Here is a 27,311-nt window from a genome sequence, read left to right on the forward strand (position 1 = left end):
TGTCCCCAAACTCCACTGGGGACCCACCTTCCAGCCACCCCAGGGTGCCACCACCAGAACCAGGGGTCAGCCCCACCTTCGTTCACTCCTACCCAGAGCCCACCTGTTCACTCCGCCCCCATCTGCTACCTGCAGCATCAGAAGGACATGAGGGCAACAAACAGCCCCTGCAGCTGTCCGCAAACATCATGGCCAAGGCTGCGCCTGGGAAGCGGACTCTCTGTGGTGCCAGCTCCCTCCTCAGTGCCCTTGATCTTTGTCTGGGTCCCTGCTTGATGTGGCCCAACTGGCTGTGCCAGAGCTCCACAGGCGCTGTCTCGACTCCCAGCCCCAGGAGGGAGGGAGAGGCTGAGACCACAAGAGAAGCAGACTCAGCCACACCAAGGGCCCTGGCACGGTGGGTCTCTCCTCCAAAACCTCAGCAGGCTTCACGTTCAAGTCACCAAGAGTGCACTTGTTCACTGTCGAGGGCAGGGGTGACTCCTGGGACTGTGCTGGGGTCCAGGGAGGACAGGTAGCAGAGTTGCCAGGGAAGCAGCTTGCCTGAGGTCTGTGGTCATGGCAGGGGCTTCCGCAGTGGCCCCGCCCTCTCCGGGTCCCCTCCCTCGTGTCCTTGTCCTCGTGTTTACTGAAGACCATGAGAAGGGATGTAGAGAGCCCCTGCAGGAACTAAGAGCAGGAGCCTGGCTGAGCCCCGAGAGGCCCCCAGATATTCTGTTCCTAAACCCGTAGTGGGTGGGGCATGGGCATAGGAGAGTAACCAGGGCTGCCTCACACAGCCCTACTCCTTCACCCTGTCTGCCTGGTGGCCTCCTTAGCCTGCAGCCTCAGTGCAACCCGCTATGGGGTCATGCTGCCCCCTGCTGGCCACACTGCAAAACGCAGCCCAGGGTTGGGCCTAAGGCTACACTTGTCCCTCTTCCTGCAGCTGGGCTGGAGGGGAAAGCAGGCACCACACAATAGCCTGGATGCCCCTGCCCAGGAGGATTGTCTGACTGCATGGGGAGAAAAGTCCAGAACCATGCCTGGCACATGGTAGTCTTTATGGAGTGAGAGGGCAAAAGTATGCATGATTGTGTGCATCTGAAGCATCTTGGTGCTGATGGCCTGACCAGTATTAGATATTTTTCAAGCAGGGATTTTGACTCCTCTTGGATTCACAATATCTTATTATGAAATCCAAGTAAGAACAGTCTAATGGCACCAGACAGTGATACAGGTGAGCCTAGAACAGTCAGTGTTCATGTCAGGGACTGCAGCCTACTTTTCAGGGGAGGCTTCAAAAGAATTGAGGAACAGAGTTGATGGTAGGGATGAAAATCACAGGGCATGTTGAGGAGACCCCCCCATTGGCCATGTGGGGGGCAGGTGGGGCAACAGGAGAGCAGCGCCTGTATCCTGAGGGCTTTCCATGCATCCGGCAGAGGGCCTGCCCGTGCAGAACCTGTCTTCTCTGCGTCTGTGACAGCCCTGAGCAGGTGCCATTGTGACCCCTGTCCTGCGTTTGAGACAGAGGATGGATGGGGAGGGCTCTGCGGTTTGTTCAGGATCCCACGGCAAGGATGTTTTGGAGCTGAGAGTCAGACCTGGGCTTGGGAGACTTGTAGTGGGTTAAGGGCTTGAACACAGGGTTTTTGGCAGGAAGTGGTGGGCACAAGCACAGATTAGGGGCTGGGAGGTGGGGTGGCACATTACAGGCAGTTACTGCCACCCAGAGGGCAACATGGGCGCTCCTCCTTTTACCTGCTGGGTGTCCTATGTGATAGAAGGGTAGGCTGAAGTTTGATCCTTGTGGTCACACATCCCAGCTGTCACCTGCCTTACTATGTGCCATGAGCCAGCCCAAAAAAGTCCCCACAGAGGAGGGATTAGGGGTGCTGGACTGGCTTCCCTCCTCCCCAGGTGGTGCCTGCCCTCCTGGGGCATTTCCCAGTGCTTCTTCCTCTGCAGCTCGGGCTCCCTGGGGAGGCAGATGTGCTCTCAGGACATCCTGGTGGAGCACAGGCACACGTGTGCCCTGGCAGGCCCACCCTGGGTGGAGGAGGGGCTCTGCATGCCAGGGTGCTCTCTCTCTCTGGCTGGCTTTCTTTGCACAAGCGTGGCCAGATGACGAGGCTCACCCGCAGCACTACCCACACCTCCAGGAAGGGAAGTTGATGGCAGGGCTCCGGCTGTGGCCAGGCCTGCGGGAGCTTCCTCCCTGACCTCTCTCACTCAAGGGGAAAGCTCGGGGCTGGGCATGAAGCCTGGGGGAAGGCAGGGAGGGCAGAGTCCCCCCAGCCTAGTCAAGGCCCTGATCACCCCATGTCTCCCCGAGGGAGCGGCTTTCCCCATGAAGGGGATCCTGGTCACCAAGGCATGAGGACATTCCCAAGCGCCCATCACAACAGGCTCCAGATGTTGTGCACATTTGTGATCTTCTTGTCCCACCAAAGGAGGGGCCTCCTGCCCCAGATTTGATGATAGGGACAGTGGTACTGACCTCAGTACTGTGTGATACCAGCCCCCCAGCCTTTGCCTGCTTCACGTCCTGCATCGCCCATCAGTCCCTGCTCCTTCAGTCTGGTACCTTGACCTGCTCAGTCCTTCCATCAGGAGCCACGTCCATTCACAGTGACTGTTGAATCTAATGACACCCAGGTGCTGCAAAGCCAGAGCAGCAGCCCCTGAAATGGTGACTCTGGGGTCTCAGCCCATCCCCACTCCTGCCCTGTCCCCTGGTGAGGGCTTCCCTCCTGCTGCCTTAGACTATCCTGTCCACCCTCAGAGACCCTGTCGGGAGGCTTCCCTCCAACAAGGCACCATCCCCAGAGGAGAAGGGAGCCCAGCACTCCTGGGACTGAGGGGTCCTCGGTCCACTCACCACTGCCACATGCCCCAGGGAGCCCTCTGAGCAGGGGCTGGGCCAGGGCCCCTGGGTTCCCATGGCCTGGGCGAGCATGGTGCCCACTTATAACCGGGGCTGCCCGAGGGTTCCAGGCATCCTGTCATTCAGCAGAGATCTTTCCTTGGCGCCGTCTCTGGATTGGGTGGGCTGCTGAGTTCTGGGGCTGCTGCGGTGAATTATTTAATAGATAGGTGCTTCCCTGCTCTCCAGGGTCTAGTGGAGGAGCCAGCACAGGAGCTAACCAGTCAGAGGAGAAGGCGATGTAGACCCACTGGTGCAGGGGAGACCATGGGAGTGCTGGGCAAGACAGGGACTTGGTGGAACACATGAGATGAGGCAGCTGGGAGGTCGTCTTCAAGCTGAGACCTGAAGGGTGATAGAGAGCCAGGCAGGCTGCAGCGTGGGAAAGCCTGAGCAGCTGTCCCCCAACCCCAGCGGTCCCTCCCATCCCACCCACCCTCTGCAGGCTCGTGGAGGAGTTCATGCTCTTGGCCAACATGGCAGTGGCCCACAAGATCCACCGCGCCTTCCCCGAGCAGGCCCTGCTGCGCCGGCACCCCCCCACCCCAGACAAGGATGCTCAATGACCTGGTGGAATTCTGCGACCAGATGGGGCTGCCCGTGGACTTCAGCTCCGCAGGAGCCCTCAATGTGAGTGGTGGGCAGGGTTCAGGGGAGGCTCTGCTTGGGGGAAAGAAGAGAAAGACCTGGAAGGTGGGGAGTCCAAGTGCCTCTGCTTCCCCCCAGAGTCCCTCCCCTTCAGCCAGGTCTCTCCTATAGAGGAGGAAGGAGGCCCTGGGAGGAAGGGCCCCTCTGAGTCACAGGGGTCCTGACAATGGGACTTGCCCCCTCACCAGGACTGTGCCAAGCGGGGACCCTGGAGGCCTAGCAGAGGGCAGGGGTCCTGTGGCCAGAAAGGGCTGGTCTTGGGCCCAGAGGCTTTCAGAGTGTGGGGGCTGGAATTGTAGGAATCCCGGGAATGTTCCTGGTGGGTACTTTCAGGTGCTTCATGCCCGGGGCGAAGCTAAGAAACCCAGGGCCTTGGCTCTGGTCCTGGAGGAGGGAGACATCTCACCCAGGCCCGACCCTGGGAGGGGAAGGCAGGTGCCCTAGGCCCGAGAGCTGGAGCCCAGTGAGTCCAGGCCAGTCAGCAAGACATGGAAGGGACTAACCTCAGGCCAGTGTGGGCCACAGGCTGTGGGCAGCTGCCCCCTCTCCCCACCCATCCCCTCTGAGCAGGGCTGAGCCCCCAGGCAGCTCCTTCCCGCAAGAGCAGGGCATGAGGTACTTAGCAGATGACAGGGCCCTGAGTCTCTCCCCGAGCTGGACCACATGTCACACAGGTTTCTGGGATTTGATTCTAGAAAAGCCTGACCCAAACATTTGGAGATGACAAGTACTCACTGGCCCGGAAGGAGGTGCTCACCAACATGTGCTCCCGGCCCATGCAGGTAAGGAGGGCCCAGCCCCGGCCCATGCAGGTAAGGAGGGTCCAGCCCCGTCCTCGCCGGCTCCGGGGAGCACACTGGCCCCAGACCTGTGACCTCCACGTGCAAGCACAGCCCACCACCATTCCTGCCCTGCTCTGGACATGGCTGGGTGGACGGGGCTGCTCCTCCGCTGCCGGAGGGTGGGAGAGGAGGCCGACCCCAGGCAGCACCTAGGAGGGGGCACCCTGAGCCTCTTGAGTTTGAACCGCTGCCTCCTGCTCAGACTTGCTCAAGGACAACCTGCCTTAGAGCTGAGGGGCTACCGAGACCTCCTGTCAGGCTGGGGTCCTGGAGGAGAGACAGGGTCCCGTGTGGCTTCCTGTCCCGGGGAACACTCCACAGCCTCCACCCCCGTGGAGTCCAGAACCAGCTGTCAGCCTCTGGCCAGTGTGGGAAAGAAGCAGACTTGGCCGTGGGCCTAGGCCTGGGCCTGCAGGGAGGTGGCAGCCTGTGGGGTGGACAGCTGGGCTTGCTCTGGGACGCCTGTCACAGCCCCCAAGGCTGAGCTTCACCCGTGCAGGGCCTGAGCATCCTGGGACCAGGACCCTAAAGGACCCTCAGGCCAGCGGGAGCAGTGGGTGCTGATGAGTCAGCTCTGGGCCCCAGCCCAGCCCAGGGGCAGGGACAGGCTGTATTTCAGGGGCTTGGTCACACAGCAGATTCAGTCTGTTCTCAAGAACTGGATGGCTTCAGCTGACCCCAGTGGATTTATTTTCTGATGCTTCAAGCTCTGCTGAGTTTGAAGCCATCAGGGCCTGCTTGGGCTTGGCCGCCCTGACTTGCCCCCAGTCACAAGTGTCTGCCCAGCCAAGCACCTACAACACCCACAGCTGAGAGGGGCTGGGCTGTGCCTGCGGGGCTGTCTGTGTTCTACACTCCAGTGGCTCTAGGCCTGGCAGAGAAGGCACAGCAACCCCTGAGTCCCAGAACTGCCTCTGGCTCTGCCCTGCTAGGGCCCCTCCCATGCCCCTGCCTCTAATGCCATCACCTTCAAGGAGGTACAAGCCAAGCTGGAGTTCCAGGGATCAGAGCCGCTCCGGAGTCAGCCAGAGCCTGAAAAGGCTGCATTCTCCTGGCTCGCCTGCCAGGGAGCTCGGAGGCGCCCTTGCCTGGGAATCTGATGGCAGCGAGTCACCAGAAGGTCTGCAGTGCTCCTGTTCCTTGGCCCCGGGAACTGCGGTGGGGACAGGGCAGGGCAGCAGCAGAGAGCACAGAAAGCTGTGAGGGGGCACGCAGTCCCCAGTGAGCTTCTGCATCAGGACTCCAGGGCTGTCCCAGGTACAGCTGGGCCTGTGGGAAAGCCATGATCCCCACCCCCCGGTCCCACCCCACCCTGAGCCACCTCCACCAGCCAGGAGGGGCCAGGGCCTTTCTTCAACCTCACCCAGGTCATCTGGGGAACTGGGCCACTGCTGAGAACAAAGCCCAGATGTGTCTGGGAGTGAAGGCTGTGCCCACCTGCCCCGGAGACTTGCCCCCAACTTAACCCAGGGCCCAGCAGGTGCTGGAAGGGAAGTGGAGTTAGGGAGCCAAGCAGGTCACCACCAGCTGTGCCCTGGATTCCAGGGCCCGTGTGCACAGAGTAACGGGAGCCGGCTGTCTGTCTGGCCAAGGGCACAGGAGGGTGAGTGTGTACAGCAGCCAGGGAGCAAGGGAACCAGCGAGACACACCGGAGTGACTTTGGACCTCTGCAAGGAACCCGTTCACTCGCTCCCAGGCAGCAGCACTGGCCTTGACACCCAGCCCTGAAAACTGGGGGACTGCAGGGCAAGCAGCTTCAGTGACTGTGGCCCCAGCTGGGCTGGGCTGTGTGCTGGTCCCTAGAGACTCTGGGTATCTCCCCGTCCCAGCCCTGCCTCCTGCCCAGAACAAGGGCCTCTGGAACTCTGCCCTCTGTGTCTCAGCCCCTGGGAGGGTCAGATGGTTGGAGATGAGAAGGGCCAAGTCTGACAGGCTGGAAACTGCCTCCCGTGGCTGCTGTGGGGTGGAATATTGGCGAGCACAGAGGTGCCCAGGTGAAGTGTGGCTTCAGCTGGACAGGATCAATGCCAGAGGACATTGATGAGGACAGCCCCGACCAAAGGTGGGCCTGGGCCAGAGAGGAAGCGCCCAGGAGCCTGAGGCCCGTATTGCACAAGGCAGGGGGTCCTGGGTTTTCTCTCCCTCCTCCCACTCTGGCCAGATGGGAGGATGGACGTTGCCTCCTTGAACAAAGACCCACAGGCTCCTTGGCTTCTGCTTGTGTCTCCAGCAGACACTGTCTTCGGCCCCGGTGCAACAAAACTGCAGGCCGCCGCCTCCTCGTCATCATCCACCTCCACCGCCACTTCCTTCTCTTCCTCCTCCTCCTCCTCCTCGTCATCATCCACCTCCACCACCACTTCCTCCTCTTCCTCCTCCTCCTCCTCATCATCATCCACCTCCACCGCCACTTCCTTCTCTTCCTCCTCCTCCTCCTCCTCGTCATCATCCACCTCCACCACCACTTCCTCCTCTTCCTCCTCCTCCTCCTCATCATCATCCACCTCCACCACCACTTCTTCCTCTTCCTCCTCCACCTCCTCCTCCTCCTCCTCATCATCCACCTCCACCACCACTTCCTCCTCTTCCTCCTCCTCCTCCTCCTCATCATCATCATCCACCTCCACCACCACTTCCTCTTCTTCCTCCTCCTCCTCCTCATCATCATCCACCTCCACCACCACTTCTTCCTGTTCCTCCTCCTCCTCCTCCTCATCATCCACCTCCACCACCACTTCCTCCTCTTCCTCCTCCTCATCATCATCCACTTCCACCACCACTTCCTCCTCTTCCTCCTCCTCCTCCTCCTCATCATCATCATCCACCTCCACCACCACTTCCTCTTCTTCCTCCTCCTCCTCCTCATCATCATCCACCTCCACCACCACTTCTTCCTGTTCCTCCTCCTCCTCCTCCTCATCATCCACCTCCACCACCACTTCCTCCTCTTCCTCCTCCACCTCCTCCTCCTCATCATCATCCACCTCCACCACCACTTCCTCCTCTTCCTCCTCCTCCTCATCATCATCCACTTCCACCACCACTTCCTCCTCTTCCTCCTCCTCCTCATCATCATCATCCACCTCCACCACCACTTCCTCTTCTTACTCCTCCTCCTCCTCCTCCTCATCATCATCCACCTCCACCACCACTTCCTCCTCTTCCTCCTCCTCCTCCTCATCATCCACCTCCACCACCACTTCTTCCTCTTCCTCCTCCTCCTCCTCATCATCCACCTCCACCACCACTTCCTCCTCTTCCTTCTCCACCGTCACCTCCTCCTCCTCATCATCATCCACCTCCACCACCACTTCCTCCTCTTCCTCCTCCTCCTCATCATCATCCACCTCCACCACCACTTCCTCCTCTTCCTCCTCCACCGTCGCCGCCTCCTCCTCATCATCCACCTCCACCACCACTTCCTCCTCTTCCTCCTCTTCCTCCTCCACCGTCGCCTCCTCCTCCTCCTCCTCTGCCACCACCACCTCCTCCTCCTCCCTCCTCCTCCTCCACCATCGCCTCCTCCTCCTACTCCGCTGCCACCACCTCCTCCTCCTCCCTTACCTTTCTTTCTTCTTCTTCTTCCTTCTTCCTGGCGATGGTAGCTGCCCCAGCCCCATGCTGGGGAAGGGTAGGCCAGAGACTCTTCCCTCCTGGTGGTGCTCAGCAGTAACTCAGCAGGGACTGGACTTGGGAGGCTCAGCTCGTGCCCCCTACCCTGACAGCATCCTGGGGGTTCCTGGCTCTCTGGTCCTCAGCGGGGTGGACCTGTCCAGGCCATTCTCAGTGCTGCCACCTTGAGGGCATCTGGGAGGCCCAGGTAGGCCAGATTTGTCTCCTGAAAAGGACTTGGGCACCCATGGGCTCTGCCCAGCCTCCTGGTCTCCCCTTGGGTCCCCTTGTGCAGCAAGAGCCCTGGCCCCAGTCCTCCCTGGCTTCACTCAGCAGCCAGCAGCCCATCAGGTCTGTGCACACACCGCTGCCAACAGTGAGGCTGTGGGTGGTGCCGGCCCTCTGGGCCTGGCCAGGCTCTGACCCATCCTGTCCCACAGATGGCACTGTACTTCTGCTCGGGGCTGCTGCAGGACCCGGCGCAGTTCCGGCACTACGCGCTCAACGTGCCCCTGTACACACACTTCACCTCGCCCATCCGCCGCTTTGCCGATGTCCTGGTGCACCGCCTCCTGGCTGCTGCGCTAGGTGAGGGATGTGATTGGGGCCAGGGCAGACCTGGGCCAGCTCAGGGCTGCCCATCCCCACAGCGGGTGCTCGGTGGCCCAAGACCACTCTGCCGTGACCGCGGAGGTCCAAGGGTCGGGCGACCCAAGCATAGGGGAGCCTGATCTGGAAACTCCCTACGGGCCGGTGCTGCAGAAGCTGCATGGGGCCCACAGCCAGCCCTGGACACGGCCAGGAGGAGGGCGCTGACCTCAGAGGGTCGCTTTCTGCTGCCCTGGGAGCTGGGTGCTGGGGTCCTAATCTGTTGCCGGGGGTGCATGCAGCCCATCCCCCAACCATAGCTCTTCCCAGCCCCCCAGGCTCCCACCCTCATGCCTTGCCTACTCCCCCATACAGCACCACCCACCACCCTGCCCCCTCTTCCCAGGCTATAGGGAGCAACTAGACATGGCGCCCGATACCCTGCAGAAGCAGGCGGACCACTGCAACGACCGCCGCATGGCGTCCAAGCGCGTGCAGGAGCTCAGCACCGGTCTCTTCTTTGCCGTTCTGGTCAAGGTGAGCCCTCCAGCCTGGTGCCCCTCACCTCCCTCTGGCTCCCGACCCTCCTGGGCACCTACTCACCAGGAGGCCTCGAGGAGCCTAGGGCAGTGCCAGGAGGTGCCATGGCTGCAGCACTGTCCCTGCAGGAGAGTGGCCCCCTGGAGTCAGAAGCCATGGTGATGGGCGTCCTGAACCAAGCCTTCGACGTGCTGGTGCTGCGCTACGGCGTGCAGAAGCGCATCTACTGCAACGTGAGTGCCCTGGGAGAGCCCAGGGGTGGGCGGGGCAGCCCAAGCCATCCCACACTGGAGGGGTACAGGCTGTGATGGGTCACACTCCACCCCTTGCTCCCCCAGTCCTAGCACAAAGCCCACCTGATGGGCCTTGCAGAGACGCCCAGCTCTCCCGCCTGGGATGCTGGCTCCAGGTCCAGGGTCAGTCCTGGCCCCCTTCCCCAAGGACCCAGGAACCAGAGATCAGGCCCCTCCATGGCCAGTACAGCTCGGCAGGGTGTGCAGGCTTCGGGGACTGTGTTTACAGGAACGTGAAGGAATGAAAAGCCAGAGAACAGTCCTTGGCTGCTCTGGAAACTGTCCCCTGAAGACAAGGAAGAGAGCTGTCCCTGGCTTGGCTCCTGCCCTGAGTGACTGTTGATTCACAGTTCTCTCCAAGGGGACGTGGGCCTGTCCTAATGCCGCCTTAGGGGCTTGGCTCCAGCTGGCCCTGGGGTCTGCGGGTCACCACCTGGGCCCTGTGTCTGGCTTTGAATTTCCTAATATCCAGAGTGCCCTGGGAGTACAGTGTCCAGCCCGTTGTGTGCAGTAAACGTGGTGTTCCTAACCTGGAGCTGGGCAGAAGAGGAAGGACAGAGTCCCCGTGCTGACCCTTGGGACTCTGTGTCCTGAAGTTCAAGCCTGGGTCACCCTGCTGTGGGCCCAGCCCTGCCTGCACTAACAGATGGCACCAGCAGGGGGCGCAGCGCTCTGCTGCCACAGTTCTCTGTCCCCACCTCAGTGCAGTCAGCCCTGGACGCCCCCACCACTTGCCCGAAATAGCAGACAGAGCCATGGGCCTTCCCATTCCCCACCCCTGGCCCTTGGTCACTTTCAACTGCTGCCTCAGCCACAGGTGGCCTGGCAGGGCCTCCCTGAAGCTCCCTCCAGCCAGGCAGGGGTGGGCCAGGCCCGAGGACTGAGGGCCGCCTCCAAGCATTGAAGCCCTCCAGGGTGGAAGGCCAGGCAGCAGCACCCAGAGCTGAAGCCTGAGGCTTGGTGTTTGCACTCCAGGCATTGGCCCTGCGGTCCCACCACTTCCAGAAGGTGGGAAAGAAGCCGGAGCTCACGCTGGTCTGGGAGCCTGAGGACATGGAGCAGGAGCCAGCACAGCAGGTCAGAACCCCTCTGTGTCCCAGCTCCCCAAGTCCTGATGGCCCCTCTCCTGCCTCCTGCGGTGCCCCTCATTCCCTCATCTGTGTCCCCTGGGCTCCCCCAGCACTGCAGCCTCCCGGTGGGGTTTCAGGGCCCTCAGGCCCTCCTGGCTCACCCAGACCCCTCTTGAAGGTCCTGCTTTCTGGCACCACCTTCCCTTCCTTGGGGGCAACCACAGTGGAGAGAGAGGCGGGGCTCTGCCTGTCCCTCTAATGCAGGGCTGCTGGCCTTCTGGGGTCCTTTTAAGAACCTGATAAAAGCTATGAATTTACAAGCAAAAAATTGTCTGGAACCGTTTTCACCAACAATGTGCCCTGAAGGTGGACCCGGGACCCCAGGTTGTGTTTCATAAGCCTTGGGAGTACTCAGGATGCATCTGACTCCCCAGCTCTGCCCTGACCCAGAGCGTTCTTCCTGGAGGGGACCCCCATTACAGACAGGCAAGCAGAGGCTTCCAGAGGCCAAAGGAGGGACCTAGGGTCCTGCTGCAGGGATGGAGGCAGAGCTGCGCCTCAACATCAGGCCCTGCCGTCCTTGTCCCCTCACGGCCGGGCTCTGCACAGGTCATCACCATCTTCAGCCTGGTGGAGGTGGTCCTGCAGGCAGAGTCCACAGCCCTCAAGTACAGCGCCATCCTGAAGCGGCCAGACACCCACGGCCACCTGGGCCCTGAGAAGGAGGAGGAGGAGGAGGAGGAGTCTGATGGTGAGCCCGAGGACTCAAGCACCAGCTGAGCTCTGCCAGCCGCCTGCCCCACCTGCCTGTCCTGCCACACTGGCTTTAGGAACAGGACCTATTGACACAGAGGGGGATTTTTACTTTGGTTTTTAACAACTCAGGGGTTTGTTTTTACTTTTATTTAATTTTTACAGCTCAACTTTTAAACAACCTGCAGGGGAGAGGGTGGGGCTGGAAGGAAGGCTGAGGCCTGGTCGGCAGTGACCCCAGCAGAGCGGGCCCCAGTCCTCCTGGGAGGCCGGCCCCCCTTTTTTCTGGGCCCTACTGCCCTCCTCTGCCCAGGAAATGGGGGGTTTCTGCAAATCAGTGTCACAGAATAAAATCAAGTGTGGAGTGCCATCTGGTGTGTGGGGCACCTCTGGGAAGCCTGGGCAGTGGAATGCCCCTTGCACCAGGGCAAGGGACCCAGCTCAGGCTCCACCCCTCGCTGCTGAGCCGATGTCACCACCCGGAACCTTCCTGTCAGTTCCAGCACGATTCAGAGTCGGCTACGTGGCAGATTGATGCTGGAGTCTCATTCTGCCTGGTTAAAAATGGAATTAGTATGCAGGAATTAGTGCTGAGAGCGCCCCTGTCACCCTGACGCATGTGACTGTCCAACCCTGCCCCCGCTTCCTCCTGCACCAGCTGTGCAGGGCCTGGTGGGGGTCATGGGTCCTGCAACACCCTCTCCCCACAGTTCCTCAAGCAGCACTCTGTGAGGCCCTGTGCCCAGCTCTGGTGTGAGTTGGTGCCCTGGCAGCGCTAAGGGAGACTGGACAGAGAAGCTGGCCTGGGCCTGGTAGAGGGGAGGAAGGGCCCTCAAGTGGGTTCCCAACCAGGAGGGGAAACCGGCTCCTGGTGACACAGCCTGGCCCCATTGCCCACCCAGTGTCCCGAGTACCCACGGATCCCACCTGCCTTGGGTCCCGGGCAGAGCTGGCCGGCCACTGGGCAGTCCCTTCCCCAGCCAGCCCGACCCCAGCCTGCCCTCCTTCCCCCTCCGTGGGGGAAGCTCCGTGGCTTGGCTTCCCCGAGAGCTGCCAGAAACTAGGATGAAAGCCGCAGTGAGCACGACCTCTGCTCCCCCGCACCATGTCCTGGGGTGTCGGGATTAACAAGCTCATTTGATCTGGTTACAGTGAATTTTCTTCAAAGAAACACTCAATCGGGTCCCTTGTCAGAGTGCCTCGCAGCGCCTGAACGATGGTGACTGGGCACGGCTGCCTTTGTTCTGCCACTGTCAGACAGGGCTGGCTGTGGGAGGCGACCAAAGACGTCCCCGCCCCTGCTCTTGGAGCCTTTCCCTCCTCCAGGGCTCAGCCACCTCAGGCGGCCTTCAGTCTATGCGTCCTGCCACCCCCGAGATGTCCCAGAGGCCACGGTCACCCCATCTGTTCCTGCCCCCAGAACCTTCTCCTGGAGCCAAGTATCTGCAGGGACAGACAAGCGAGCATCTGGGGGTTTGGTGCTGGGGTGTAGAAGGCTGTGGGGTGCTGCCCTGCCCCAGGCAGCCTGACTGTGAGAGCCCCAAACAGGAGACATCCCAGCCCCTTCCCCTCCCCTCTACACTGCCCACCCTCTGAGGAGCAGTGGCCAAGTTCCTCTCTCAGCCTCAGGCCAGGCTGGCCCTGTCCCCCAGGGCCTCCCATGAAACCTGGGAGCTATTCCCTCACAGGCAGCACAGACCTGGACGGACACCTGTCCCTACGCCCCAGCGCCCCCAGGCCCCAGTGAGGAGTAGCCAGGGGGGTGAACAAGGGGGTTCCTGCAGGTACTGGGCTCAAAGGTTCTTCAGACAGCCTCGCCTTCCCTGCTGGCCCAGAGCATGGCAGGTCCCTGGAGCCGTGGAGGCCATGGCAGCCCCAGCCCAGCCCACCCCACCCCATCCCATCTGGGGAAGTGGAAATCATATCCACGAGGGTCAGGTCAGGTCTCTGCCTACAGTGACCTGGCAGTTTTGTGCCCAACTAGGGCCTGGGTCAGGCCCAGGCTGCCCCCACACCCTACCCAGAGCTCAGAGAAGACGGCCCAGCCTTCTCCCCACGTCAGTGGTGCTGAGCCCCGCGTCTGCGTTCACTCCTTTAAGGAATGTGGTTGACTCAGTCCGGTGCTGCACGTTCACGGGATGGCTCTCCATGGGTCCACTGGGGGCCCAACCTCTTATGTGGCCCCTCGCTAAAAGGACTCAACAGAAAGAGTGACCAGGCACTGACCCTCGTTTGCAGGAAGACTTGGCCATTCCCTGGGCTGTCCCACAGCACCTGCCGGCCAGGGCCCAGGGCACAGAGCGAGACTCTGTCTTTTCCTCAAGAGCACCGTGGGGGAGGGAGGGAGAGGTAGACACCACCAACCTCATCCCATGACCAGGGGCTGGCGACGCTCAGAGGCCCGTGAGTGTGTGCTCCACCCCGAAGGGTCAGTGCTGGCTCCCTGGACCCAGGGGAAGATGACGCAGGCGGTGGCCCGGCCTGGGGAAGGAACTGAAGCCACCCTCCTGGAGAGAAACTGATGCCTCCCCAGTTCCTGTTAGGAAGGACCTCAGGAAAGAACTGGGATCAGGCAGCCTGGGGTGGCGGCCTCCTGGCCCCTGAGGAGGATGTCAGGCCGCAGAAGGGAGGGGATGGGCATGAAGCTTGGGAAGGGGGTGCCAGAGGAGGCAAGGCCTGTGCAGAGGCAGCACCAGAGGCCACTGCAGCGGCTCCACCACCCAGCAGCGCCACCACGAGTCAGGAAGTGGGAGGCCAGGCAGGAGGGGCTGTGATGGCCCAGGTGCCAGGAGGAAGGGCTGAGGGGACAGTGCAGGCGTCCAGAGAGGCCTCTCGGGGACAGGCTGCGAAAGTCACAGGTGGGGATGGGCTTTCTCTAGAGTTGTGTGTGGCCTGAGGACAGTGCAGCAAGGAGGGCCCGTGGTGAGCGCATGCAGCCGAAGCGACAGCTTGGTCTCCTTTGTGGGACAAGAGCCTCTCAAGGCCACTGCGGGGTGTTCAGAGAACAAGGCTTGTGAGGATCTGCTGTGCCTGCAGCTGGTCAGTAGAACACTGGGTGTGCAGGGCCAAGGTGGGAAGGAGGAGAGCCACATGGATGAAGGAGCCGGGCCTGCCCAGCAGTGCCTTTTGGGAGGGCAGGCAGGATGGGATGTGCAGCTGTGACCTGCCTGGCATAGAACTCCTTCCGGCTGGGGAGAGGAGGTCCCTTTTAGCCAGAATGGACCAGGAGGTCCCAGAAAGACCTGGGAGTAAGTGGATTGAGTTGGGCCTTAGAAGGAGAGCCGGGAACAGGCCAGGGGAGTTGGAGCCTGGCCAGGTATGGAGAGAGCAGGGTACACTTGCTGCACCTGTGAGAAGAGCCAGGGGTGGCCCTGGTGGCCTGGGCCCACTTAGCTGGCTGCAAGTCATTACTACAGGCTCTGGATGGAGAGTGCAGAGTAGCACGCTCCTGCTGTCACTCCCTTCTCCAAGTCCACAAAGAGGCAAGAAAGGGAGGATTTTAAACCCAATCCATACTGCATGGCTGGTGAGAGCAGAGGAGCAAACAGCACTTTTGGATCCTGGAAAGCAGAGGATGAGTGAGTGTCCCAGGCATCACTGACCTGAGAAAGGCAACTCCAAAGCCAGCAGCAGCAACAGCTGGAACTGCCCTAGCCTACACCACAGGACCCCCAGCTCTGGGACTGAGCAGCACCAGGGACCTCTGGGCTGGGGTGGAGAGGGATGGCTGGAATCACTGTTGCAAACAATATATTCAGTAGGCAGGCAGCTCCCTAGATTCCACCATGGTCTGCAGAGGCCAACACCTGTCCTGACACCTTTTACCGGCGGGCCCTGGAGAGCCATCTCCTACAGAGGCAAAACGAAGGGTCTCTGGGCCAGGACCAGGCCTGTTCAGGGGGATGTGTGGCTAAGTGCATAAGGGGTGCTGAGACTGTAGCCCTCGTGCCCAGGCAGTCCCCAGGGCATGGGTAGCCAGGCCCTCCCCTTCCAGACCAGAAATGAGAAGACTCCATCTAATCTCATTGCATGACCAGGGACTGGTGAAGCTGTCAGTTCTCTCTCCATCCCAGCAGGAGACAACCCAACCTCAGAGATCCCTCAACCCAGGGACCCAGCCAGGCCACCCTCCAGAGCATCTCAGTCTGCAAGCCCCTTGGTGTGCTTGGAGCTTCCAGTCACCCCGCTCACGCCTATCCATGCACAGCCAGGGATTGTCCTTCATGGAGGACAACTTCCTGAAACAAACAAGAAACAAGCTCCGTGGGGAACACAGACCTTGGAGGAAAAAGAAAGCTGTAGAAAAAGATAGTGGACACCTTCATGGAGGTGAGAAAGCCATCGTGAAAGGAGAGGAGGTTCTAAAAAGTTCCTAGATAGCAAAATAAGGGCCCTTGGGGGCACAATGATTGCCACCATGGAGACACATTTCGGTGCCACTGGAGTAAAAACACTGCAGACGGGTGAACTCTCAACAGATAAATGTCCCTCACCACCTTTCTCAGGAAAGATGGGCAGAAATGAGGGCAGAAGCCACAGAGAGGAAACCATCGTGACAGGACCCAGGGTCCTCCAAGCTGCAGTGGAGCAAGTGCTCGGGACAGTGGCGAGGGAGCAGTTCAGCCCCAGGGTGGTGCCTAGCAGCCCGTCTCGGGACGTCCCGCCCAGGGCAGCAGTACAGCGACATGGATAGAAAGCCGAATTCCCCAGAAGAGCCTGAGAGAACACTGAAGTACTTGGCATAGAGCCTCGGGTTGGATTCGTAGTACATACAGAATGATCCACGTGAAGATAAGACGATTATTGGCTTCAGAGAAAACAGCAGTGCAAGCAAGAAAAGGTAGCTAGTCCCAGTTTACGATCTGGCAATAGCGTTTACACAGTCGTCACGATAGAAATGCCGAGTCAGGATCTAGTTTACTGTAGAACTCTATCAGGAGGACTGGAAGATAGGGAATGCAGTTGGTGAAATGGAAGCTAAATGCTCTTTTTCCTCAGTGGGAAGGTGTGGCTTGAAGATGATTATAAACTCTCTTTCTGCCTCTTGAATCTTGCCAGGCTCCGGGGCTGCCAAGCTAATAATGTGGCAGAAGGGACACTGCCAGTTGCAGGCCCAGGCCTTTGAGACTGGCAGCTTCCCCGTCTCTGGAAACCCACCTGCCTTTCTGTGAGGAAGCCCAAGCAGCTCTGGAGAAGCCCTTGTGGAGGGGCTGCTCTCAGCCCACAGCCGGCACCAGGCGGGCAGCCACGCAGACCCCCAGCCTGCAAGCCAGGCCCGCTGAGGCCTCAGAGCACACACAGGCAGTCCCATCAGCCCTGCCCAGATGGCAGTTTTGTGATCAAAATATAGATAATAGACTATCATTGTTTAAGGTTGTTTGGGGGTAGTTTGTCGCACAACAATAGATAGTAGAACATTAATAGACTGTGTGTGTGTGTGGCATATATATATAGCGTATATATATAGCTTAAAATTCAGACATGAAGAAGTATCTTATTTAGCAACAGTGGTAAATATTAAAATAAAAAACCAAGAGAGGGGAAAGTGGTTGCCTCGGAGATGGGAAAATTCGAGGAGGGAGACAGGGAACTGCTGTTTGTTTTGTTTTAACCTTGTAGATCGGTTTGATACTTTAAACTACATTCACTTATGATTTGGACAAAAGTAAAAACTGAAGTTGAAAAAAAATGTATCCATGCTTAGCACAGGAATGATCCACAATTGGATTCCAAGGCTTGTACATTCAGCATAAGGTGTATGAAACAGTCCACTATTCTAGCAACAGATAAAATTCCTACTGACACGCAACCTCAGGTTCCCACTCGGTTAGAAGGCTGCGTATGGTCTTCTACTTAAAGCCTCAAGTAACAGTCACGGCAGTGACAAATCCTCATTGCCTCCATGGAACCTCTAGGCTCATGTATGAGCCTAGGCTGGGCTGGGGTCCCTGGGAGCCCAGGGTGAGTGGCCAGTCCCTGGGCAACTCCGTGAGCCAGGAGCAGCTGTGTCACCTGCACGGTCGATGGGTCTCTTCTGCAGAAGAGTGTGCCCCAGTCCTTGCTGGGCACAGATCTAAGAGGTGTTCATGGGTCGAAATCACAGATTTCAAGGGCTGATAGGAGTCAGAGTGGGGACTGGTAGGGCTGAGGCAGGTTAAAGATTTGAGAGGGGCTGCTGTGTCCGCAGCTGCGTCACACTGCTCTGCTGTCCCCTCCATGTTCCCCCACTGCGGCCTCCCCTGGGGTCTTGTGGAAGTAACTGAAGGCCCCTCAACCTGGCTCATCATCAGAGCAGACTGTTGATTAGCTGCAGGCAAATATGAAGAGGCGATTTCCTGTCACTGAAAGGCCATGGTGTGTCTTTCTGAAGCTACGGAGCTGACGCAGACTGAGCAGGCTGACCTTCCGCTGGAACTGCACAGGCATAGCCACATGAAACTGCGCCGCTTTGCCCAGGAGACGCGGACCAGGGCCCAGTAGAACGCAGACAAGGATGGGGCTGCCCATCTTCAGACCTCTCACAGCCCCTCTGCTGAAGATGCAGAAGCACAGCCCTCCACAGAGGAACGCCTGCCCGAGACTCAGGGCGTCTGTGACAGGGATCCAGACACACGACTGTTTTTATTTCAGCAAAAGACTGAGCCAGCAGAGCCGTGTATTGGAAGCAAAGCCTCAAAGCACGATGAACACCTGTAGAGGAGCAGGCAACCCAGTTGCAGATTTGAAGAGGCACGTGGAATTCCTTGTGGCAGAGAAAGAAAGATTAAGGAAAGAAAGTGTAAACAGGTAAAGGCTGAAAAGGCCAGACTTCTAAAAGGTCCAGTAGAAAAGGAGCTGAATGTGGGTGCTGATTTTGTAGAAAAGTCAGTTACAGAGCGTGCCTCTGCATTCGGAAACCGCTACACCCTCTTCAGCCTTGCAGAGGTTTGCAGCAGATGCCAGGAAAGTCAAGTACGTTCCAGTACCCGATCTTCTCCCTCGGATTTTCCATCTCCAGAGCGTCCCCTTACAGAGCTCTCAGGATATTCTGAAAGGATTTATGAGTAATTAAAATGGAAGGCCATAGAAGAAGGGAGAAGAGGAAATAGTACTAAATAATACAGTTAATGCAGCAACAAACAATGAAAAGGGAAAGCCACAGGCAAGGGTAATGCTGGAAATGCCTCGCCATCTGGCGTACTGTGGGAGAAGAGGCATTGCCAGGACATGGATAACAGTCACTGTGAAGCGTGTCGCATATCGGATTCACTGACTTGAGCCAATGCTGCCTACCTGGCAGACACTAAACTCATGGAGGGTCAGTTTCTCCTGATACCAACCAAATGGCTTCCTGGAAGATTTTTTTCCAGCAACAATTATTTTTCTTATCTTCAGGGTTAAAATGTTTAAAAGTATGTTATGTGTAATTAATCTATAATGCCATAAATGATCATGCAAAACCTAAATATTAAAATGACGGCCTGAGGGGCTGCTTCATATTTGAAACATACTTTGTCTCAGGCATCGATGTATGCATTTTGTTAATGATGTTGTGTTTAAAGTGTGTAAGACACTCCTTTCTAGATGAAACCGTATGTGCCACACTGTGCACTACTCATAACAATGATAACCTCAAGACTATCAGGAGAAATGTTTAAATTTCCGTGTTATGAAGAAACCAAATTATTAGTTATGCTTCTTAACACCAATTACCAGTTTACAGAATTAATAAGGGTGCATTTTAAGTTCCAACTCTGTTTATTGCATAATGCATCATTTGAAAATACTAAGGAAGTCTGTTCTTTGTTTTTAATGATCCGCGAGTGGAAGGAATGCTAGTTGGCAGTATTTGATTGTAAGAAATCAATAAAGTAATTGTATTTTTTAAAAAAAGATCTGAGCCCTGGTGGAGGCAACAGGACGCGATGCCTTTCACATTCAAGAAGATTCTGGAGAGCGATGCCTTTCACATTCAAGAAGGTTCTGGAGATGAGAGGTGATTCTTAGAATGATGAGCTTCAATTTGCACATGCCTGAGTTTAGGTTCTGAATTTAAAACTGTATTGTAAGATAATCTCTTTGTAGCTTCTCTCTTTTTAAGGGTTTTTATAGTTTGGTGGCAGTTTTTTGTTTTTTTTTTTAATATTTATAAAGTCACTTTAGGAGAAACATCCATTTAAATAATTTCTTTTACTTCAGAAAGTTGTTTTACTCAACCAGGCTCATGAACTGTGTTGTGTTCTTTAACATTCACAAATTGTGTATTGCTTGGTTCTGGAAACCAGTTAGCCAAATAATTGAGAACCCACCAGAAACTGAAGTGCAAAATAGAACAGAAAAGCAAAACTCTCCATTTGTGTATTCAGCTTAACAGGTTTTCAACCTACCAGGGTACTGTTGGAATACAGTCGTCCTCCTGGTTCTTATGATACAAGATCAAGGTTAAACCACTGAATACAGTTACAGCATCCTTGACTTCATAAGCTTTCCTTTCCACGCATCCATATAGATGCCCGAAGCACCATTCAGGGCAGAATTTAGTCTTGTCCCACACTCTCAAAGGACAACCGTGAGCTAGGACTTGGCTAAACCACACACCTACCAGGTGCCCCTGCCTGTGCTGCCATCCTTAGGCCGAGGGGAGGCCTGGCCCCTGCCACTTCAGCAGGGGTGAAGGATCAGTACACTTGGGGCTCAGGGTGCCTGTCTGAGCACTCCCTCCCTGAACCCGCTCCTGTGCCTGCAGCTTCCCGCAGGCTGAGGCCCCAGTTCCCCGCTTGTGCTGCTGAGGGGGCTCCACAGCCTGTTGAGAGGCCTCCCCAGGAAGCCCGTGGGGAGGAGGTTGGGGTGTCTCCTGCCTTGGGGGTGGGACAGTCCCTTCTTGTTCCCACCCCAGGTACCTGACCCAAGTTCTTTTGTGTGTGAGGAATGCCTGGATGTCCCTCCCTGGTAGGTGGGATGGGCCAGAGGGAGGTCCTGCCTACACAGCCCTTAATTAGGAATTTAAGAGATTTGTGCTCTAGGAAGGAACTGCTTCCACTACCATTTGGCCCACTGTGTGGTGTGCAGACCCTCAGATGGGAAACAAGTTTCAAAGATGTTCAGGACTTGTCTCGTGTTCATAAAGGTCAGGGTTCACCTCTTCCCCCCTGCTCTCCATGCTAACTCTGCAGCAGACCCTGCACTAATTAAGTCCCCACAACAGCCCTGAGCCCCCGGCTCTGTGAAAGTGTCAGAATCAAAATGGAGCCACTTTTGTCCAACCCTAAGAGCAACAACAAAATAATGTAGCCGGGAGGTTGTGAAGGAGCCCCTCCCGCACACCTGCCTGTGATCAGAGCCCTTCTGAAGCCTCTGGGAAGGGCTCTGAGGCGCAGATGCCTGAAACAAGACCTTTTCCCAGAACTTCTCAGGACTCTGCAGCTCGCTACATGAGTCACAAGGACGGCTAGCCGGATGCACAAGAACACTTGCTTGATACGCCGTGTCCACTTGTGAATTGACGTCAGCTCCTGGGATAAGCCCCTGGAATCAGTGTTCTCTTCCTTTCAAAACAACCATGTAGCCACATGTGGTGGCGAGTGCCTGTAATCCCAGCTACTCAGGAGGCTGAGGCAGGAGAATCGCCTGAACCTAGGAGGTGGAGGTTACAGTGAGCCAAGATCGCACCACTACACTCTAACCTGGGCAATAGAGTGACTCAAAAAAAAAAAAAAAACCGAGCATGCACTGCTCCTTTGGCCTTTCAAAGCCCTCCTTGCCTCCCTCTGATGCGCCCCTAGTTTACTAAGGCTGGGGCTCCATATGCGGTGCTGCTGCTTATTCCCAATTAAACTCCACAGTTTTGGGGAGCCTCCCTCTGTTTCTTGAGGTTGACAGGACTATCATTCTTCTTGTTCATAGATGAGGGAATTAAGGCTTGGAGAGGTTCCGTTCTGAAGGACACTCAGTAAGTGGTGGAGAGAGAATTTCAGCTCAGATCCAAAGGCTATTTAATTTACTTCTTTTAAATCCATGCTGCTTAGTGCTCAGCTAGTCACCTATCACCTTGACAACTTTTTGCCATAGCCACGTTACTGCCTGTGGTATTACTTACTGAATATTTTTTTCTACATAAGCTCAGATTTTCCTTAAATCTATTAGAAAAGAAAACTTGTAACTATGAAAAATGGAGGACCACCATCTCTTGCCATAAACAGAAGCCACTGTGTATTCCACACACACCAAAAGCAATGTCCTTACAGCCTCCTTAGATGCTTTGAGTCTAAAGCATGCTTTGTCTTGTTAAAGGGCAGATGGCAAAGTTAGGGTGGCAGTGAAGACATTATAGAACCAACTGAGATTCTCTCCTTGACATTATCAGAAGTGTTGGAAGAGAATCAAAAAATAACCAGCTGGGCACGGTGGCTCATGCCATAATCCCAGCAGTTTGGAAAGCCAAGGTGGGCAGATCGCTTGAGCCCAGAAGTTTGAAACCAGCCTAAGCAACATAGCAAGATAAAAAATACCAACTCCATGGGAGGCTGAGGCAGGAGGATGGCTTGAGGCCGGGAGGCCGAGGTTGCAGTGAACTGAGATCACACCACTGCACTCCAGTCTGGATGACAAAGCTAGATCCTGTCTAAAAAATAACTTTCTTATTGTGAAGTTTAATGCTATTTAATGCTATTTAATTTCTTGTCTGATGGCAGCTAAAACATGTCCCATACCACCTAATCTGGAGTACCACACTTTGGAAATAAGTGTGTGTCACATTTTGGAAAATGCTGATTGCAGTGAACGTGGGTAATGTGGCTGGAACCCATGCATCTAATCTGGATCACATTGCATAGTGTTCATTCCTTTTTCCTTCTTTGTTTTTAAGATATGTCAAACATGATGAATAGTGCATAAAACAGAAAGGTATGGCCTGAAGAATAATTACAAAATTGAACACCAAAGTAACCGCCACCCAGATCAAGAAATTGACTGTGGCCAGGGTTCCCCCACACCACCCCATACCTTTCCCATTGAAAACACTATTCTTTCTTACCACTGAATGTTTTTTCTTTTTCTTTTTAAAGATGGGATCTCACTGTGTTGCCCAAGCTGGTCTTAAACTCCTGGGCTCAAGTGATCCTCCAGCCTCTTAAAGTGCTAGGATTACAGGTGTGAGCCACCACACCCAACCACCACTGAATTTTTGGATACTCATTTTATTTTCATAGTTTTTTGTTGTTTTTTTTTTTTAAGACAGAGTCTTGCTCTGTCACCCAGACTGGAGTGCAGTGGCACGATCTTGGCTTACTGCAGCCTCTACCTCCCAGGTTCAAGTGATTCTTCTGCCTCAGCCTCCAGAATAGCTGGGATTACAGGCACATGCCATCACACCCAGCTAATTTTTATATTTTTAGTAGAGATGGGCCATGTTGGCCAGGCTGGTCTCAAACTCCTGACCTCAGGTGATCTGCCTGCCTCAGCCTAGTTGCTGGGATTACAGGCGTGAGCTACTGCACCCGGCCTCTTTTCATAGTTTTATCCCCCATATAGTTTAGGTTTGCCCCATTTGAACTTCATGTATGTGTAAGATATGTTCTATCCTATGTGTTCCTTTGTGATTTGCATCTTTTGTTCAACTTTGTGTTTGTGAGATTTATTTAATCTGTTGTATGTTACAAAATCCTGGTCATTTCCATTGCTGTATAATATTCCAGTTATGAAACTCTTGACACTTTTTCTGCTGTTGATGAGCCTTTGGGTTTTTCAATGTCTGGCTATTTAAACAATGCCACTTTGCACATGCTGGTGCTTACATCCTGGGACACGTGCCAAGTTTCTACAGGACACTTTCCCAGGATGGAATTGCTGCAGCCTGGTACGTGCACATCCTGATGTCCTGATTGATGCTCTGGAGTCTGGTGTTTGGGGCGCCTATTCCTCTACCTCCCTATGGGTGGATTTTTAGGTCTTTGCCAACCTGGAGTCTGTGATACCTCCCCCACCCCACCCCTGTGGTTTATTCCACATTGATTGGACGCCTTTTCGAATATTTACTTCTGAACTCAGCCTGAGGTTACCAGATCCTCTGGTTGAGGCTACACCTCTGGGTGTGCCCCGGGCTGCTGGAGAACAGATTCCCTGGAGCTCCATCTATCTGTGCAAGGGAACAGGGGTCAAACTCAAGTGTACAAGCCGCTCTGGAAGATGCAGCCCAGGCCTGGCTGGCCCAGGGCACTGGTCCCTCCCCCGGCTTCCTCCTCCAGGAAGAGGTGTGCACACACACAGGCACGTACACGTGGGCAAGGCTGGCCCAGCCCAGGCTGCAATCATGACAAAGACCAGGCTCCACTTAATGTTGTCACCACCTGCCCCACCCTTTCCCACAGCACTAGAACTCTGGGCCCCGGCTCCTGCCAGCCCTACCTGTCTGGGCTATGGTTGGCGAGAAACAAGGAGGTGCCAGGGCCGCCAGACCACCCTACCTGCCTACTTTCTGCTGTGTCCAGGACTCATGGCAGTAGGAGGCCAAACCCACACTGTGGCCTGGGCTGTGTGCTTTGAGCTTCACCTCCCTTCAGCACCAGAACAGGGTCTGGCTATAGATGGCTCCCAGGAAATACAGAAAAAATGGGTGAATGAACGAGGGACAGGGTGTCTCGTTCCACACAAGACACAGTGAGTGGGAGCAGGGGTGGCTCGTGGCTGCAGGATGCACACTGCCCTCACCCAGATGGCATCTGCCCCCAACACCCCACTCTTCCCTGGGGGACACTGGGGCCCACCCTGAGCTGCCTTTCTCAGGACCCCAGGTCAGGCAAGCCACACCCTACCACTTCCTTCAGCCAGTGTGGCTTCAAGTCACCAAGCGGGGGCAGGGCCAAGGTGGCAATGAGGGGAGAGGCCGGGACACAGTCCTCCCCGATTTCAACTCTGATCTCAGAGTCCATCCAGTCCAGCTCCTCCAGGTGCTGACCCAGGACATGCTTGGCGTCTTTCACCAGCTGCTGCACCTGCAGAGTCGGGTCGGGGAGCCAGGGTCAGCCCAGCAGTGTTTCGCTCTGGTCCATCACTCCTGGCACGAGGAGTGCCCCATCTTTAGGCACCACTTACAAAGCCCAGAGCTTGGTTCTGAGCACTAAGAGGAAACCCTGGAGATGGGGATCCAGGCCCTGCACCGCCGACAATAAGCTCATAGGCTAGAAGAGGAAACTGCCGCAGTAACCACCCTGGACATCCCTTAAGGCCACGCCTCCCAAGCAAGGCTGAGAAGGCTGGGCAGGGGCTTCGTGGGGTGGGTCACCTTCCGCTGACAGACCAGGTAGCCTTCCTGGAGGAGGAGGCCTGCGGAGGAGCAGCCTGGAGCCACAGAATGGGCTGAGCCCTTAGCAGGGCCTGGTGCTACTGGCTGCAGGGCATGTGTGGGGCTCCCTATGCTAGGACCATGGCCTCGGGAGGAATCCACCCTCTCAGTTCAGCACCAGCCTCCCAACCCTAAACCAGGGCAGCCCACCTTGGCAGCTGAGAAGTGTTCGTGTACAAAGAGGGCACCAAGTGCCACGCCAAAATGGTGGTTGGCCCAGCACGGGCAGACCTCGGCCAGCTCCTGCGGCTTGTGGCTTCCCTCTATCTCCCATGCCAGCTCGTGCAGCGCTTCATGGAATGGTGGGGACAGGTGCTCACTGAGGACCACCACCACGCGCCACACTAGGTAGTTGTGCAGGATCCTGGGGCCAGGTGAAGCCGGTGGATGTCCAGACAGATGTGCATATGGGCCACCAAGGGCACTACCCCCACCTGTGCCCCCCAGCCTGTGGCTGGACCCAGGACCCAGACAACCCCACAAAGAAGGGACAGGGGGTCATCCCAGACAATGCAGAGCAGCGGGGAGAGCCAGGATGTCAACCTAGGGCTTGGATTCCTATTCCAGTGCTCAACAGCTGCCTCCCTCAGTGTGGCTACCGGACACAGGTGGAGATGGAAATCAAAGCCCACCCAGCAGACAGGTCCTGGAGGCTGGTGGACAGGGGCTGGCCGACCTGCAGCCATCCCTATGGGGTGCGGAGTGGATGAGCTGGGTCACCTGCTACACTTAGTCTGTCGCCAGCACTAGCACCTCCTCTTCCTCCGAGAACCAGTAAAACTCCTGGCACGGGTCGATGCTGGCATCCACGTTGGCCGCCAGGAAGCGAGCGGCGCGCGAAGGCCTTGCGCTAGGGGCAGCCCTTGGGACAGGCGCCGCCGCCCGCCGCGATCGACCCAGGTACTTGAGGGCCAGCAAAGCCCCCAGGATGGCGCAGAGGCTGGCGGCGAACACCAGCCCCGACAGCAGGCTCACTTCGCGCGGGTTCCAGCGCGGCAGCCCGGCCCGGGCCCCGGTGGCGCTGCTTCCTGAGAGAAGCGTAAGAGGCAGAGGGGCTCCGCGCACGTCCCCAGTGCCTCAGTGACTCAAGTACTTGACCTCCTGGAACTCGTCATAGTGCGCCCTCAGAGAATACCGGGACTCCAAGGCGCCGAGGCCGCCGCGGTGCAGCCCTGGGCCACCTGGGCTACGGGATGCGCGCGGCCGCCGGCCTCCTTGTGGGCCTCCGCATGGCCCCAGGACGCAGCTGCGAGAGAAACAGAGTCAAGCTCAGGAGGCACAGCAGCCCGACGGGGCTTCCGGGCACCACGAGGAGGGACGCAGGTCTGGGTGCAGAGGCCTCAGCTGCGGACCTCATTCACTGCAGAAACCAGGGACAAGGAGGGCTCGGCGGGGCCACGACCCCCGCAAGCACAGTGGAGTCTTCTCCCCTGTCCCCTCTTGCACACATGTGTCGGTCCCTAGGTCGGGAGGGAAGCGGGAAGGGCCGGGCACGGGGCCTGGCACGTAGTGGGCCTTCATTGAAAGGCCGTCCCTCTTCCCTTCGCCTTTCTAGTCCAGACCTACCCCGGCCAAGGCCGGGTGGGGTGAGAGGGAAGGAGGGGAGGCTGGAGTGAGGAGGTGTGGTCAGGGGCGCGTCTATGCGGCACTCTCAGCTCTCGGCGCTGGACCCAGACAGACGTTCCACAAAGTGGCCAAAGAACCAAACTTTGTCCTCGCAGAAATCCGCAGGATCCACCACTCCAACACCGTTCGCTGGCTCCTCCTACTCGGTGGTCCGACGGCCCACCCGCCCCTTCCTCACCCGCGCGCACAAACACCCCAGGGTCGCGGATACACAGTCCACCCTCTGGACGGCCCTGATGGAGAACCCGAAACCGGCTCAGTCTCCCCGACCCTCGTCTCTGTCTCCGCCCGGGGCCAATCCCGGCTTCAACAGGTTTTCCCCAGAACCCAAACTTGGGTGAAGTTTCACCCCCTCGCGGGGCGCGGGCTGGCCGGGTGCGCCCAGAGTCCTGGAGCCGCGCCGCTCAGTCAGTGGAGACCGAGAGCCGAGCCCGGGAGCTGCAGCTTCAGCCGCGAGGACGTAGATGAAGCCAGGAGGCTCCGCGCAGCTGCCGCGAGGGCGGCGGCGGTGACCGCTACTGTGGCCACTTACCTGGCAGGTGCGCGCCCAAGGCAGGGTCTGGAGCGGCGCAGTTGCCTGAGTCTCCCAGCGCCCGCTGCCTCTTCTGCCGCACCCCCGCCCGCCCGCCGGCCCGAAGGAGGGGTCGCGATAGCGGCTCCACCCTCCTCTGCCCGCCTCGCGCCCACCTCCTTCCTCCTGCGACACTCGGGCCACCTGGCAGCTCGGCGGCAGCGCGGACGTGGGTCGGCGGCCCCGGAGACAGGCTCGGTGCGCGGGTTGCAGTCGATGACTCGGGGTCCAGCCGCGTCCCGGGACAAGTGAAGGCAGCGGGTACTCCCGGAAGGAGTCTCCTCCGATCCCAGGTCCCCACTCGGAGCTGCCCACCAGCCGGCTACAAGGGGGCTGGAGCTACGCAGCTGGGGGCCGTCATGCCTCAGCTCACAGCCCTGGAGCACCGCCGAGAGAGAACTCCTCCTAAAGGATAAGGGGGCCCTGATGGAGTGCCTGGGCTGCCGGCACAGCGCCTGCGCGGAGCGCGTCTTCACCAGGGAGCTTCCTTGTCCTCCTGGGAAACCTTGTCCAGGATCAACTCTCCCCGGGGGGTCTAGGC

At 57.5% G+C, this 27,311-nt stretch overlaps 1 protein-coding gene and 1 pseudogene across 1 annotated transcript in view; both read left to right on the plus strand.

Annotated features, from left to right (window-relative positions):
• The window catches only part of DIS3L2 (DIS3 like 3'-5' exoribonuclease 2), a 375,772-nt gene extending 364,147 nt beyond the window's left edge, over nt 1–11,625 (plus strand). Inside the window, 8 exon segments of the mRNA XM_073020137.1 lie at nt 3,354–3,444; nt 3,446–3,538; nt 4,252–4,368; nt 8,452–8,599; nt 9,006–9,136; nt 9,268–9,372; nt 10,408–10,509; nt 11,112–11,625. Of these exon segments, the coding sequence (XP_072876238.1) occupies nt 3,354–3,444; nt 3,446–3,538; nt 4,252–4,368; nt 8,452–8,599; nt 9,006–9,136; nt 9,268–9,372; nt 10,408–10,509; nt 11,112–11,282 (958 nt within the window). The 3' untranslated portion in view covers nt 11,283–11,625.
• Nucleotides 11,626–11,733: 108 nt separating this feature from the next.
• LOC140712616 (nuclear receptor-binding factor 2 pseudogene) lies at nt 11,734–18,742 on the plus strand (annotated as a pseudogene).
• Nucleotides 18,743–27,311: the final 8,569 nt, after the last annotated feature.

This window comes from Chlorocebus sabaeus, chromosome 10, assembly GCF_047675955.1.
Source record: "Chlorocebus sabaeus isolate Y175 chromosome 10, mChlSab1.0.hap1, whole genome shotgun sequence".
Lineage (NCBI taxonomy): Eukaryota > Metazoa > Chordata > Mammalia > Primates > Cercopithecidae > Chlorocebus > Chlorocebus sabaeus.